At 36.6% G+C, this 16,425-nt stretch overlaps 2 protein-coding genes across 2 annotated transcripts in view; one reads left to right on the top strand and one right to left on the bottom strand.

The window, feature by feature from the left end:
* LOC125653998 (serine/threonine-protein phosphatase 6 regulatory ankyrin repeat subunit B-like) overlaps window positions 1-16,425 on the bottom strand; it is a 1,068,599-nt gene that overhangs the window by 631,245 nt on the left and 420,929 nt on the right. The window lies entirely within an intron of this gene.
* On the top strand, window positions 2,180-7,114 carry LOC125654492 (uncharacterized). Its single transcript, XM_056145887.1, has 5 exons — window positions 2,180-2,188; window positions 3,072-3,137; window positions 3,558-3,614; window positions 4,578-4,652; window positions 4,800-7,114. The coding sequence occupies exons 1-5, from the start codon at window positions 2,180-2,182 to the stop codon at window positions 4,854-4,856; spliced, it is 264 nt and encodes an 87-aa protein (XP_056001862.1). The 3' UTR covers window positions 4,857-7,114.

The following is a 16,425-nucleotide window of genomic DNA, read 5'->3' as shown; positions in this document are numbered from 1 at the left end:
TAAACAAATAAATAAAATATGTAAAGAATAATAAAGGGCAATGAAAAAAATCACACATAAAAAAAAGTCCACGAAAGATTGTCAAAAAGTTTACTGCATTTTTCGCTACACCAATTTTTAAAAAATGATTCATCAAAGCTTATATCATATGAAGTGTAATTTCACTATCGAAAGAGTGATACGAGCTCTCAAGTATTTTATAGTATTGTTGGGTTTTTTTGTTGTTTTTTTTTTGTTGTTTTTTTGTTTGTTTTGTTTTTGTTTTGTTTTTTGTTGGTTTTTGTTGTTGTTGTTTTTGTTTAGTTTTTCAATTTAACATAAAGAGTTGTTTGTTTGTAAGTACATTTAATGTATTTTAGAGTTTTTCTTCGTGACTTGCCGCATGATAAGAATATTTAATTAAATCACTAGAAGACTTAGACTTATAGACGTTCTGATTAGAATAAAAATGCTTATGAAAATTAAAAACCTTGTAGTGCTCTGACATCTTGCCAAACAACTTTCAACATTTGATTAATTCGTCTATTCTGTTATAACACGGGAAATATGCACTGTATAACGCACAATCGTAACTACTCTGCTATTTTCTGTGTCCATAAGTAAACGGTTACGGAAAATTAAGGAGGATCGCATCGTCGGAAACCCACGAAGCGTAATCAACAGTGGCAATCTCTACCCAGAGTTGTCGTTCCTTGCTCTCACTTGCACTTCTGTCAACGTCAAGGGTTTTACAAGATTTTTGTAAAATGGCGTGTATGCTCAAATAAAGTATGGTTTTGACCTCAGTTACAAAAGTATACGAAAATAAATAAATATTGAGCAGATGTCAAGTCTTTTTGTGACAAAAGAAGCATTGATTTGGGTTGAAACATAGGTACATGAAGAATATATAGTAATGGAAAAAAATCTACAAATAGTTGCTGGTCCTACATTTTCCCGATATTTTATAAAATAGTTCTTAGTTTTATTAGCCGTAAAAAAAAGTGGATTTACATGTGGAATAACAATGCTTATTTTGGGACGTTAACAAAGGTGTAAATGAGAGCAAGGAACGACAACTCTGGGTAGAGATTGCAACCGTGGGTTTCCGATGATGATCATGGATTTATACAGGACTACAATGTAAACTAGTCATTTGTACTAATTGTGCTATCCTGTCTAAATAAAAGAATTTATTATTATTATTATTATTATTGATGGAGAGAGGAACGAAGCGTAATCAACCATGGGTTTCCGTAGCCTAGGTCACGCAATAGAACACTGCATTGACAAACGTGTAGGTGACCTAGACTAGGGTTTCTATGGTGTCCGGATAGGGCCATTTGCAAAAGCGTGACTGCGCGTTAGTCACAACACGCCGTCACGCCAACAAGCAACGCGCCTTCGCGCTCTCACGCCAACAAGCAACGCGCCTTCGCGCAGACAAGCAACACGCCTTCGCGCTCTCACGACAACAATCAACGCGCCTTCGCGCTCTCACGCCAACAAGCATTACGCCTTCGCGCAGCGTTGCTTGTCTGCGCGAAGGCGCGTTGCTTGTTGTCGTGAGAGTGCGAAGGCGCGTTGCTTGTCTGCGCGAAGGCGCGTTGCTTGTTAGCGTGAGAGCGCGAAGGCGCGTTGCTTGTTAGCGTGAGAGCGCGAAGGCGCGTTGCTTGTTGGCGTGAGAGCGCGAAGGCGCGTTGCTTGTTGGCGTGACGGCGTGTTGTGACTAACGCGCAGTCACGCTTTCGCAAATGGCCCTATCCGGACACCATAGGTTTCTGACGATGGGATGAGCGTAACCGAGTGTGTAACACAGTTCATGTAACCAGTGTATTGATTGTGACGTCATATTCAGCTTTGTTATTTTCAAATCCCCCGTCGAGGCCTCTTCGTAAGAAAACGTTTACACCGGGTTTTTTTCCCCACGAAACAAAGCGTACGTACCGAAAGTATGAAAAGTAATAAATTTATGTATGCGCTATTCTGTAATATTACCTTCAGGTTTTTATAACTGTAGGCCTACAACTACACATACCGGTGCATTTGTCGACAGCAGACGATGTAAAGTTTCCGTCAGTCACAAAAAGAGACAAATAGTCGAAAGTGAATATGTACATTAAATAAAAAGCGACGCATAATAGTTTGTTTGAACACAAAATTAAAATTAATTTACTTGTGGATTTAATAAATTTTTATAATGCTTCCAGTAAGTTTGTATCGGGGATGACTGCGAAAAAAATATCATGACGTCAGATATTTCGAAGCGTTATAGGCCTATATAAAGATATATAGAGGTTACTGATATAATACATTATTCGTAATTCGAAAATCCTTCCCAGAACAAGAGAGACTTACTAATAATTAAATAATTCACGGAGTGTTCTCTTCACCAATTTTACATGACGAAAAACGTTATTTCCGCAATGACGGCGACATTTTTCCAGAGCACTTTGGGTAATCTTCATCATCAATAGCAAATCAAGTGACTCGAATGTGTACTCATTGGAGCGATCGAGCTCGTGGTACCGCGAGCTCTATTACGGTAACCTTCTTTTGTATAACAACTCAAACCACCACAATGAGCGAGAGGCCCACAGGCCTTATCGAATTACACCAGACGGCAATGCTTAAAATACCGTAAATAAAAAAATCTAAGGAACACATTTTCGGAGTTTGAATTGCAACAGCATGCAATTTTTTTGTATTTTGGTTTAAAGATATTTATACAGTTTTAAAAAAAAAATATTCAGTAGAAATGCACAAATACATGTACCATATATTGTCTACAAATTATGGTACATAGCCAATTTTCACTTTGGTCCCACCCTGGAACCTACCACATAGGATCATGATTTACAATTTTGGTAAAGGGCTGCATGGTTCCACTAGATATCTGATTTAATTTAGATATATTGAACATTTTTTATAACTAAATGATCCATGCAAGCCTGTGACATTTTGGATTTAAAAATTCTGCATGAAAGTTACTTTGTACCTCCACTCCTCGAAGAAAAGAGGACATTTCGTTTATATTGACTTTTCCGTCAAAAGTATGTTTCTGAATATGTATTCAATTCATTTCATTTCAGAGCAATATCGGAACCACAGAGCTTGAATGGTATGAAGTTCTGATGGAACTTCACATTAAATATGCAGTAAGTTTCTCTTCTCTCTCTATCTACCCGACCAAACCTACTAAGTGAGGACGTCCTTACAATGTGTAGAAGAGAAGGCAAAAAAGTACTATGTTAGGTATAGCTATAGGGATATCTATAAAAGTTTATCTAATACTCTCTTTCGAATTCAGAAAAAAGGTCTTTGAGAGAGAATATTATTAAGGACATGTCCTCACACCACTTGTCCCAACTAAGCTAATATTTTGTATCTACATCTTTCACATGCTAGGTCACATGTATGAGGACGTAGTTGTGAGGACTTTTTTTTGTCCTCATAGTGCAATTCTGTCCTCGCAACGTCTGTCCATTGGTTGAAATTTGTCCTCTTTTTACACGTTTTACGACCCCTTCTCTCTCCGTTCATGTTTTATCTTTACACTTTTATATATATTTTTTCAGCATACACCACCATTTACTTGCTACCGTCGTGGATGGAAAGCAGACATAAATGACTGGGTAAGAGATGTGTAATTTTTTTTGGTACATTTCTCATAATTCCAGATTCCATAGGAAACCTCCATAGTATTTCAGGCCCCATTCCAAACGTCCATCTACTTCCATGAATTAACACAATTTATAAGGAATAATTTTAAGAGAAGTTTGTTTTTGTCTATTCTTTGAAATATATCATTATATGGTTATTTAAATAAAACATTCTGATCTCTATGTACACGGTATGATTTACGCCTCCTATTATACAGTATACATAGATTTATTGATTGAATATTATTATTATTATCATTATTATTATTATATTCATTTATAAAGCGCAAAATTACATATAGTTTCTATGCGCTGTACAATGTTTGTGCTAATAATCATTGATAATATACTAATAAAAGACCTGCAAGAGCTATAAAGAAAATGATAAAACAATAGAAAAAATATTGCTTAACATCCCTCTCAAGAATCTTTCACTCATGATTTTGGAAATGTCACCATTGCCGGTGAAGAGCTGACAAATTTAGGCATATGATATGCTCCACGCTTGACCCATGGGGATCCGGCTTATAATAGGTCCTCAATACCTCTTGCTTGTCGTAAGAACCATACGTAAGAGGCGACTAAATGGGACAGTCCTTTCGACGAGACCGCAAAAACCGAGGCCCCATGTCACAGCAGGTGTAGCAGGATTAAGATCCCTCCCTGCTCAAAGGTCGTAAGCGCCGAGCAGAGGCCTAAATTTTGCAGCCCCTCACCGGTACTGTTGACGTCTCCATATGAGAAAAAAAATTCTCAAGCAGGACGTTAAACAATATTTAAAAAAAATCTTTAAATTAGCAGTTAGTACTAGTGTACAGTAGATCAGACAGAAACATAATCAAAGTACTGAAAGTACTAGTGTACAGCAGATCGGACAGAAACATAAAACATCAATTCTCACCCGCATTCTGTTTCATTACATGATTTCTTTCTCAGTACTGGCTAACGGGGGCGATCAATAGATCGGAAGACCGCCGGGATCTGCCAACTATCCCGCGACCAACACACAAGGTGAGTGAACAGTCGATCTATGTTTATCTATTTAATTTAAATTTCTATAGTCACTCAAAAGGAAATATATATGTATACGGGTCATCACAGTGTGTGTCTAGTTTGGAGGGACACGGAAAGTCTTAAATATCTCCATTATCTTTACAGATTGAATGGTTGGCTCGCACTAAATTCCAAAGTAAAGTAAAGGTCCCAGAAACATAAAGAAGAGGCCCATGGGCCACATCGCCCACCCGAGTCACCATGGTCCTGTCGTTGTTCAGCCGTTTTGATTTTTCAAGAGAATTTTCTTTATCAATTTTTATTCTCACGAAAAATTTGACCCCATATTGTGGCCTCAACATAGCCCCAAAAATCACAGCATAACTGGAAATTCACATAACACAGAGATGCCTTAACACTAATATGACAAACATTGTCTTGCTGTTCTGAATAAGACCAAGGTCACAAGATCATAGATCATGGTATGATATCTTGTCATAAGAAATCTATACTCAGAATTTTAAAGCTCTATCTCAAACAGTATAGGAGATATTGAATAGGTCGTGTTTTTATCTAAAGTAGGAAAGATTTCCAGGTCAAGGTCACAAGGTAAAACACCAAAGTATAACAAGGTCTTGCCATAAAACTATATACAGAAAATATGAAATTTTTATCTTAAAATAGTTCAGGAGACATTGAGTATGTCAGGTTAATAAGAAATTGTGTGAAGGCCATAAGATCATCAAATATGATTGAATCATGAACCATTGTCATAAAGATATGATATAAAAAATGTGAAAGCCCTACCTTGAGTAGTTCCGTTGTCTTAAGAATAGGTCAAAATCCAAGGTCAAAGGTCATAGTATAAAATGAAAGATCTTGACATCACCAATTGATATACAAAATATGAAAGATCAGGAGATATTGAATAGTTCAGTGGTTTTAAGAAGTAGGTCCAACTCCAAGGTCAAGAATACAAGGGCAAACTTCAAAATATGATCTTGCAAAAAAGAATCCATATGCAAAATATGAAAGTCCTACCTTAAATAGTTCAGGAAATATTGAATAGGCAAGGATGTTTTAGAAAGTAGGTCAAACTCCATGGTCAAAAGATCAAATACCATTGTGTACAAAGTCTTGCCGAAAAGACTCTACATACAAATAATGAAAACCCAACCTGAAATAGTTCCGAATATATTTGATAGGCTATGTTTTCTTAACAGTAGTTCAACAAGTCACAAGGTCATGCTATGAAATGAAAACTCTTGCTAAAACAAATTTACATACAAAATATGAAAGATCTACCTTAAATAGTTTAAGGACATACAGAGTGTATTGAATAGGTCTGATTTTTATTAAAGGTATGTCAAACTTCCAAGACAACGTCATAAAACCATACACAATTGCATAATATGAATTTGGTTTTAAATAAAGAATGTATATATGCACAAAATATGAAAGCCCTAGATTAAATAGTTCAAGAGATATATTTAAAGAATTTTTCTATATATTAGCATATAACACTTTGATCCCTAATTTTGGTCCCTCCCTACCCCTAGGATCATGATGTTAACATACTTGAATTTGTACTACATCAGGAAGCTTTCGTGTAAATTTGAACTTTTCTGGCCCAGTGGTTCTCGAGATAGTCTTAGAAGATTTCCCCTATACACTGCATACTCACAGGTAAAACTTTTAATCCCCTATGTTGACGCCATCTTACCTCCGGGAGTCATCTGCACTATATCAGAAAGCTGTCATTAAAATTTAAGCTATTCTGGTCCAGTGGCTGTTGAGAATATTTTTAAATGACCCCATTCTATTTTTTGCATATTCGTAATTATCTCATTTTGAAGGGGCATGACCCTTCATTTGAACAAATATTAATCCCCTGCACCCAAGAATGATTTGTAACTTGTTTGAATGAAATTGGCTCTGTGATTCTGGAGAAGATAAATTTGTTAAAAATTTACGGATAGACAGACCGACAGACAAACGAACTGAGAGACAGACAAAATGTGATCTGAATGGCTCACTTGAGCTTTCAGTTCAGGTGAGCTAAAATGATACAACAGGTAAGCACATCTACCAATGGAGAACAATTATATGTAAGATTCCGTGGCAAAAATAACCTCATCAAGTTAATTAATTCACAGTAACCTTTAACTTAAGATGAAACTTTAGAACGTAATACCCAAACATTGGTATATATGTTCATATTATGAAAAGTAATGAGAGTTTTAATTACTGTATCTAACTAGTGTGTCATAAATATTTTTGTACATCATTATCATATCTATATGTTATTTATTCGAAGATATTTTTTTCTTGCTTTTTTGTTTTTTGGTTGGTTTTTTTTTTTTTTTGGCAGACGGCGGCGAAAGCAGAGCTTGAAGATACAGAAACACAGCGTACGTTACATAGCTTGCAGAATTGCTTGGAGACATCAAAATTCAAATAAAATCACTTCATCATTTATATCAAAGATTTGGTTTAATTTTGTTTATCTAACAAGGAGGTGTGCAATAAGTAACAGTTACACGGACAGTTTATATGAATAAGGTTAACGCCAATCTATTTTATGAAAAGATGAAGATAACCGTGATCAATCTCATAACTATAATAAGGAATACAAAATTAAGAGATGGGGAACACGGACCCCTGGGCAAACCATAGATGGGATCAGGTGCCTAGGAAAATCCCGTCCACCGGTCACACCCGCCATATGCCGTATACCTCGATCAGGTAAACGGAGCAACACGTAATCAAACTAAGCGTGTAAAGAATGGCTTAACAATTGGTATGAAACACGTCAGACAGCATTTGGCACAAAATATTGTAAATTAGATCCTTATAACGACCATAGAATTTGCGAAATGCTGAATTTAAACTAGACTGTGACATCAACTTGTTTGTCAGTAACCTGTCTCGATTTCAAAACTGATCATACGCAGAACAAGCTCTTGCGTATCGAATCAGTTGAGAGACCTAAATACCATATGCAGGTGATAATGAAATATTGCTACACAAATGTGGGAATATGACGATAGAGAAGCCGAGATCATCCCATTCATCATATAGTTAAGTTGTTAGTTTGCCGTTAACATGCATATTCAGTAAAACATTCAAGCACGAAGAACATGTTTAAGATACAAAGGATAACTCAAAATATAGAGAATTATATGCATGCTTTCGATATTCATTGTCATGAAATAAAGTTCGTGAAAACTACAGGTATGTTTAATGTTATCTACCGTTCACCTACCTAGATCGATAGTAACTTTGTAGTTTCTAATTCTTACGTTTATAATCATAAAGCATACAGGAATGGAGGTATTCCATATTACTTCTTTCATGAAAAAAAGTGAAGATGACGAACAGCGATCAATCTCGTAATTCCTATAAGAAACATAATAATCTGTTGTCAAAGTTATTAAGTGTGACCTAACAATTGGCATGAAACACGTCAGACAGCATACGAACAAATGGCAGGTTGTATTTGTAAATTAGATCGTAGTAACGACCAGAGATTTTGCCGTATCATCAAACTGAAAGAGGTCTTTCAAATGATAAAGACAATAATGACTAGTAGCCTTGAACCAAAACCCTTACTTAATGGGTTCAATTTACAATTTTGGTAATATACTACCAACTAGTACTACTTCTAAATATCAATATACACTCGTAATTTCAATTTAGTATCAATAGCATTAAAGATATTTACGTTTTACACATATACACTATCTATACTAGGGCGGATCCAGAGGGGCGGTACCCTCCCACCTTGCGGACCATAAAAAAATTAAGTTATTCCATTTTAGCGAGACTGAGTCAAAATGATATGAAAAGTGAATACTTACATGTAATTGCATCATTCAAATTCATCAACACCAGTATATCATTAAATTCTACGATAAATAAGACGAAACACTGATATATATTTACGATATTTTTGTCAGATACAAATATCACTTAAGAAGTCTTAAAAAGTACGTGCAACATAAAAGTTCTGTTTAAGAACCACACAAGTTAAGTGAAAAAGTGCCAGGAAATGCCCAGAATGCAGGATTTAGCACCATTTACCGCATAGTTTCTGGGGGCCCAAAATCAGATCTCAGTATAGCGATAACAATGCCTAGAACTGGAGAAATAAGTAGTAAATAAACAAAGCATTTTCGTGTATAAACTGTTTCAAAATCCCCCTAAGATGTTATGTACACAAGCAAAAGGTGTAAATGGGGGTGGAGGGTGGAGTGGAGATTGTGAAAAGTAGCTAAAAGATCAAGTGATATACATATGTAACCTCCCCCCTTTCACCCATTCCTGGATCCGCCTATGATATTTAATGGATGGATGCGTGTATACTGGAGTTAAAATCTCTACCAGGGAAATCGTGAAAATTACAATTTTAATTTGGTAGGGGCCTTCCTGCTCTGCATCACTAAATTGCGAAATTCCCAATTTTTATACATCTCTTTCTGCTTTTCCTACATAATAACATATGCATTTAGTTTTTACACAGCATCAGCAAAAGTGAAGAGGTCTTTCAAATGATAAAGACATTTCATCACAACACCAAGATACCAGATTCCCTAACCCCGGTATCACGAAAAATACCACTTTGATAAAGGACTACATATAGTACATGCTCTTTCTACATACGTTTTAAATTTCAAATAAGTATCAATATTATAGCATTAAAAGTTGCTATCTAAATCTTTTACACATCAAGACAATATACTAAGTTTGGTTCGCCTTTGAGAGAGAATAGCTTTCCCGGGGATCATGAAATTTGCAATACCATGCACAAATTCAAACCTATGCTTAGCGTTCACAGCCGTACCAGGTTATCTAACGTGAACACAAGGCCTGCCGAGACACAGGACCTCCGTTTTTAAGATCATGTCAGAAAGACCCGTGATTCTAACTTTTTTAAAAATACCGAAAATGTTGGCGAAGGAGCAATCATTACCTATATCCACGCCTTAGGTTTGACGCGGCCATGGCACGAGCGGGTCTCGAACTCAGAACGGTTACGAAGCGAACGCGCTATCACTGAGCTACTGCGACCGTTAATACACATAAGATCAACCTCATGTATTGTTTTGATTTCTCATTAGTTCCTCGTTCTTGGTCATTCTTTCTCTGTTCTCTTTGTAATAAACATGACAAATTCTGTCTGAGCGATGACGTAATGTCTAGACTCCGCCTACCACGTTCAGTCCAAACTAGAACTGTTCTTTTTGGGACTAATACCTCCCCCTCCCCCTCCCCCTCCCCCTCCCCAGGGGCACACTATATAATGGATAAAAACATACTTCATCAGATCAAACCATAAGTTGTCTAATGGTCATCTAGTATATTATGTTTCTTAATATTGAAAATGCTGCTTTAAAAACATTAATGAATCAATCAAACATCTCCGATGCTCAATATAAACACTAACACAAATAGGATTTTCAGAGAATTTAATTTTTATTATCATTTCTCTTAATTTGGTTCATGCCTGAAAAATGGCTAGAGTATAAGAAATGCATAACTTTAGTCTCAGAACAATTTAAAACGTTTAAATCAAATATTTTTATGAATTTTTAAGATATACTCTTTTTAGTTTATAAAACGATTAATCCCATAAGTAGAAAAAAGCCTGTTTACAAATCAATTGAGGTTTTACGCCGTTTTGGCAATATTTCAGTCATTTAACGGCGAACGAAGCAAAATACACCCCCACTTCCGTTTGCAGGGGGTATAATAATTCGATAAAACTTTATCGGAGGTTGATTAATTGATTGAATATTGTTTCACGTCCCTCTTATGAATTTATCACTCACATGGACCAGTCTCGCTAGCTCAGTGTTATAGTGCTTGCTATGTAACCGGGAGGTCGTAAGTTCGAGCCCCGCTCGTGCCATGGACACGTTAAACCTAAGACGTAAACATAGGTAATGGTTGCTCCTTCGAAAAACACTCGGCATTTAAAAGTGGAAATCATGGGTCTTTCAGATATGACCTCAAGAACGGAGGTACTGTGTCGCGACAGGCGTTGGTACGATAAAGAATCCAGACTGCTACATCCCTGAGCTGGTGATGTCTCAATATGAGTGAAAAAGTATCGACGGGACGTGAAACAATCAATCATATGAGGGAGGGGTCTTTATCGCACCACAACTGCTGTCTTTATCGTACCACACCTGCTGCGACACAGATTTAGTCGCCTCTTACAAGCAAGGAGAACGTATGCAGGAAGTCCCTCTCTCTCCGTTAATATTTATATGTTGTTCACTTGAACATTATAGTTTCTTAGTTTTTGAGTCGGCTCACTAAGCGAGATGCTCCTTGCTGTCAACGTCGGGCGGATTTATAGCGGCTCACAAACTTTCTGTTTATTCTTACACCGACAGCAAATAAATCCCGCGCACAAAGATCTTCAAAAACTTTTCATTTGCTTTTTTGAACAGCTTACTTAAATTTTGAAGACATATCATACATGTATGTTGACATTCTTATAACAATGTAATTTAAATGAGTCCCCTCAATACGTTCAAGGAAACTAAACATAGTGCGCATGAATACATGATGTAAGCAAATTAAGTCAGTAAGTGTCACAGGTGATTTTACTTTTTTATATTAAACATGCGAAGTACGTGTGTATAAATATACCAACTACAAAAATAGATTAGTAAACATGAAACAAATAACTTTTAAGTAAATATTTCATAGTAAAGAAAGTAATATCTCGCTTTCTTAGGTTGGAAAAGCATAGTAAATATTTGAAAATGGTATTGGTATATTAGGACCGATCATACTCCCCCGTCGAGACCTCTTCGAAAGTGTGTCAAAGCCTAAACCATATTACTATTTCTGCGGGAATCTACCGGGGTGAGACGAGGAACGCACGTTGAGTTGGTTATGTTTTCGCTTTCAGACTATTCTACAGTCAGATATAGATAATCACATTTACCGTATTTTGCCGAATATATCTTAAAACTACGCATCCCCTTTTGGGGCCTGTAAATTGTGGAAATACCATTGATCGTGTGTACAATTTAACTTCACGAGAAATCTTTGTGGAAACAATGCAGGTTCTCAAAAAAGCATGCACTAGAATTTGTATACAGTGCAGCAAATCTATATTTTTTTTTAAAGAAAACGGCAATCTTGTCCTTATACACACTACATAGCAGTATTTTCGGGGAAATAATGTTAATTTCAGCAAAGCACGAGAGTCTTAACAGACTCGATATTTTCTTTGTTTAAAGTTCGTATCAATTAAATAGCCGATGCGAGCGTTCAATGTTTTGTAATCAAAACATCATCCAAGCTTCGAAAAATGACGTACCACGGTGCGATATAACGACCCCCCCCCCCCCCCCCCCCCTCGGTAATTATAAACATATCAATAATCAAAGCCAGTAATTTAATTGGTACTAAATGAAGAATTCAAACATAACCAGTGGCATAGCTTCCATTGAGGCAACCGAGGTAGCTGCCTCAGTAAAAAAAAACAAAAAAAAACACCTTTTACGTTGTTAAAATGTCGATAGCTTCTGGGTAATATTCGAACCCAAGCTACGCCTATGATAACTCTCTAAAATTTCGTCGCATTTAAATGGGTAAGTACATCAGTCGTTTACTGCAAATGGAAAGTTAAAACCCAAAAGTTATCGCATATTCCCAGACCCATGAAAAACGTGTAACATGCAGAAATCTGATAAAATCAACTGACAAAGGACGTGAACACAAGTCACGGTATCATAATATCATGGCAGTTTTAAAAATTGCATGATGATAAATTTTGATTGGATGTTTCATAATGATTAGTTACAAGGTGTAAGATAATGTTTTAAAACAATTTTACGCTTTTAGATAGGTAAACAACGCGGCGAAATATTAAGTGCACATTGCATTGACTAAAAACAAAACGAGTCAAAAACCTTTAGTGGTATGTAGTATGTGTCCCTTCTCATTAAAAAAAAATATTAAAAAGTGAGTATTATATTTGGTTAGATACGAGTGTAAATTAATAAGCATTATTCCGATGGTAATTTTTTCTAGAATTATGGAAGGCCATTAATGTCATTGTAATAATCAGTATTTACGTTTTTCAAAAGTACGGAAACCCATTTCAGCCATATTTTTAAATTCATGTGACTATATATATATGAGACGTAAATAATTATTTGTACACCCTTTCAAAGAAGAAAAAAAAGGGGGGGGGGTTACTTTGCACATGTTGGTCAGCAGACCACATGTTCGCTCAATATCTTGGGAACTAATCACTTGATCGTTATGATATTTCAAATGTTGGTTAGTTATGAGTAGAAGAGGACCCCTATTGATTTTTAAGCCAAAAGGTGAAGAGTCAGTCCACTCTGGACATAGGAATATACTGTCCGTTCAATATCTTGAGGACCCTTTGCTTGACAGACATCAAACTTGGTACACTGGTAAATCCTAAGGAGTAGATGACCCATAATGATTCTAAGGTCATATGGTTAAAGGTCAAAATGGATATAGGAATATACTATCCACTCAATATCTCGAGAGCCCTTTGCTTAACGGACATCAAACTTGGAACACTGGCACATATTAAGAAGTAGATGACCCCTATTGATTTTGAGGTCACATGGTTAAAGATCAATGGTCAAACTGGACATAGTAATATATTCTCATATATTTCAAGAATCAGTAGCTTGATTGACACCAAACTGGGTACACTGGTACATCCTATGGAGTAGATGACTCCTATCTATTTTAGGTCACATGGTAAAAGGCCAAGGGTCAGTCTATTCTGGACATAGGAAGATATTGTCCACTCAACATCTTGACTTGAATTGGTTTGGTACTTACATCAATTAAATGAAGCATGTGTATAATCCTTTTCAATTCTGCACCACGTTGGGAGGTGGGTGGGTATTGTTGTATGTTTGTAATGTTTGACAAACATTTCTTGTTTTCTTTATTGTTTTGATGGTAACATTTTATAACTAGTTGCTGAATAAACTATCAAAATATGCACGGAACGTCAGTACAGTAAAAACAGCGATGTTTCTTACAGATGCCAACTGCATAGTCATTGTAACATTGACTTAAGTTTAAGCTCAAGGAATTGATTTGCTAAACTTCTTTGTTGGATGGTATCTTCTTACAACCACTGTGGTGCTTATTTGAGGGTTTTCCGTTGTGATATAAAGTACTATATCACCACATAATGATTTTCCTCCAATTCTTAGCATTTTGTACATCATGGATTGTTTAGCACAATCATCAGTTAGCAATGACTCTAAACATCCATGTTGGATATGTACATGTAATTTAAATGGCAGTGGTCATGATTTATTCACTCTACAGTATTTAGCATACGAAAAGTTTGTTTTCTTTTTAATTATCTAACAAGCTACCTGCTTCTTAATATCTAATTTTATTCAAATATACTGAACATTTGTTATAACTAAATGATCCATGCAAATCTGAGACGTTTTCGATTTGAAAATTCTGAATAAAAGTTACGTTTTTATTGTTAATTGTACCTCCACACCTCGAGAAAGGGAAATATCGTTTACGAGGGCTTTTTAATGTAATGTGTATTGTACCACAGCGCAATAACGCTTAGCACGATTTCATGGATGATGATACTCTTGAATAGCTCTATTCAATACCTTTCCAACGGTATAAACACGAGCCTTCGGGTCCACATAGTTTTAAACTGATAGCGATTTCAATGGAGCCAGTCGTTGACCACTGTTGTAAAAATGGTTGGGAAATGGGTTGAGAATATTGAAGAAATTGGAGCTTATATAAAAGTTCGCACAAAACTCGGCCATTCTGTAATCTTATGAGATAGTTCGTAGGTGGAGAAAGTTTTTGACTGACAGAGTCCATCAAAGATGCAGCAAAATCTGGCCGACCCGTGACTGTAACAGGCAAGGCAAATGTCTCAAAAGTCAGGTAAATAATTGAAATTGATGGCAGATACACGATTCGTGATATTGTTACTGGTGACGAAACATAGGTTCACTATTTCGAACCAGTAAGAAAAATTGGAAACAAAATATTGCTAACTAAACACGGTAGAAGGCCTGTAGTTGCCAAAAGAGCCATCAGCACGAAAAAGGTTCTTTATTGCATATTCTTCTCATGTGATGGTATAGCCGTACAAATTCCGGTAACGAAGGGCAAAAGTGTTAGGTAGGTATTACCGAGATGTTATACTAATAAAGCTCAAGAAATATTACCCTAGACGACGCCCTGTGTCAGGATTTAGGCATGTTCGTCTACTTCATGATAATGCTCCATTACATACATTTGAGCTTGTGAAGCAATTTTTGAAGTTACCGTCTTGCCATACCCACCATACTCTCCAGATCTAGCCCCATGCGACTTTTTCCTTTTCCAAAACTTAGAAAAGTTCTTATCTAGTCGTCGTTACAAATCCCCTTGGTTCAGCCATCACTCAGTGCCTCAGGGGTCTACCTACATCGGCGTATCATGACGCATTTCAGAAATGGATTCAGAGATTGAAATTATGTATTTCAAACCGCGGAGATTACTTTGAAGGGATGTAATGTGGATTTCACTATTTGACTCAACGCTTTTGAGATATCGTACAATACACATTACATATCGAACAGCCCTCGTATATTCACTTCTTCGTCTATATATCTATTTAATTCATTTCATAGCAATATCGAAGAAACAGCCGAACTTGAATGGTACGAAGTTCTGCTGGAACTTCACTTTAAAGATACTGCAAGCTTCTCTCTCTCCGTTAATTTCTATGTTTACACTTCTTAAATATACTTTCAGCAGAGGCCACTATTTACGTCCTGTCGTCGGGGATGGAAAGAACATATAAAAAGGATTGGGTAAGACGTTAGTAGATTTGTATTCATTCCGGATTCATTTAAAAACCTTCATTATTTTTGTACATTGATGTGTTGTTACTTGAACATTGATTCTTTTTGTTGTTATTTGGCAGACCCGGCGGAGAAAGTAGAATGAAGATTTGGAAACATGGTGTACCACATTGCTTGCAATAGAGAGATTACGATTCACATAAAATAACTTTTGGGTTATTTAGTAAACCACAAATTTGCTTTATGTTTCTTTGTCTACGGTGGTATAGAGGTAGAGCGTTCGCCCCACATGCGGAAGGTCGAATCCCGGCCACAACAGACATAAGCCGTCAAAACAGGTAGTGACAGTTCCATCGCCAAACGCTCGGCATCAGGTGTGAATGTCACGGGTCCTCGGAGATGACATAAAAATGGATGCCCGTGTCACAGTAGATGTGGCACGCAAAATAACACTCACTGCTAAATGGTCGTAAGCGTCGAGCATAGGCCTAAAATCAAAGTCCTTCACCGGTATTGGTGACACTTACATACAAGTAAAAACTTCTCGAGAAAGACGTTAAAAAAGATACAATCAACATTCCAAGAAAGAGGTGTGTGTTTAACGGGGGTGATCAACAGAGGACCGCCGGGAGCTACCCATTATTCCGCGATTAGCCCACAGGGCGAATGAACAGTCGATGTATGTTTGTCTATTTATTTAACTTCCTATAGACCCCCCCCAACGAAGTATATATGTATACGTGTTATCACAGTACAGTTCTTGTTGGAGGGTTATAGAAAGTCTAAAATACCCCGCTATCTTTACAGATTAAATGATTGGCTCGAACCAGATTTCAAAGCAACGTTAAGATTTAATACAGAAATAGAAAAATAACACAAGAGGCAAGCTCATCCATCGCGGGAGAACAATTCCGTGTACGATTCAGAGGCAAAAC

Source organism: Ostrea edulis, chromosome 7, assembly GCF_947568905.1.
Source record: "Ostrea edulis chromosome 7, xbOstEdul1.1, whole genome shotgun sequence".
NCBI lineage: Eukaryota > Metazoa > Mollusca > Bivalvia > Ostreida > Ostreidae > Ostrea > Ostrea edulis.
This window is presented reverse-complemented; position numbering and strand designations above follow the sequence as displayed.

Bases quoted from the DNA above. Each gene is read 5' to 3' on its own strand.
- LOC125654492 (XM_056145887.1), top strand. The intron at 3,615-4,577 runs GTAAGAGATGTG...TTTCTTTCTCAG, and splicing joins AAGCAGACATAAATGACTGG to TACTGGCTAACGGGGGCGAT. The intron at 4,653-4,799 runs GTGAGTGAACAG...TTATCTTTACAG, and splicing joins TCCCGCGACCAACACACAAG to ATTGAATGGTTGGCTCGCAC.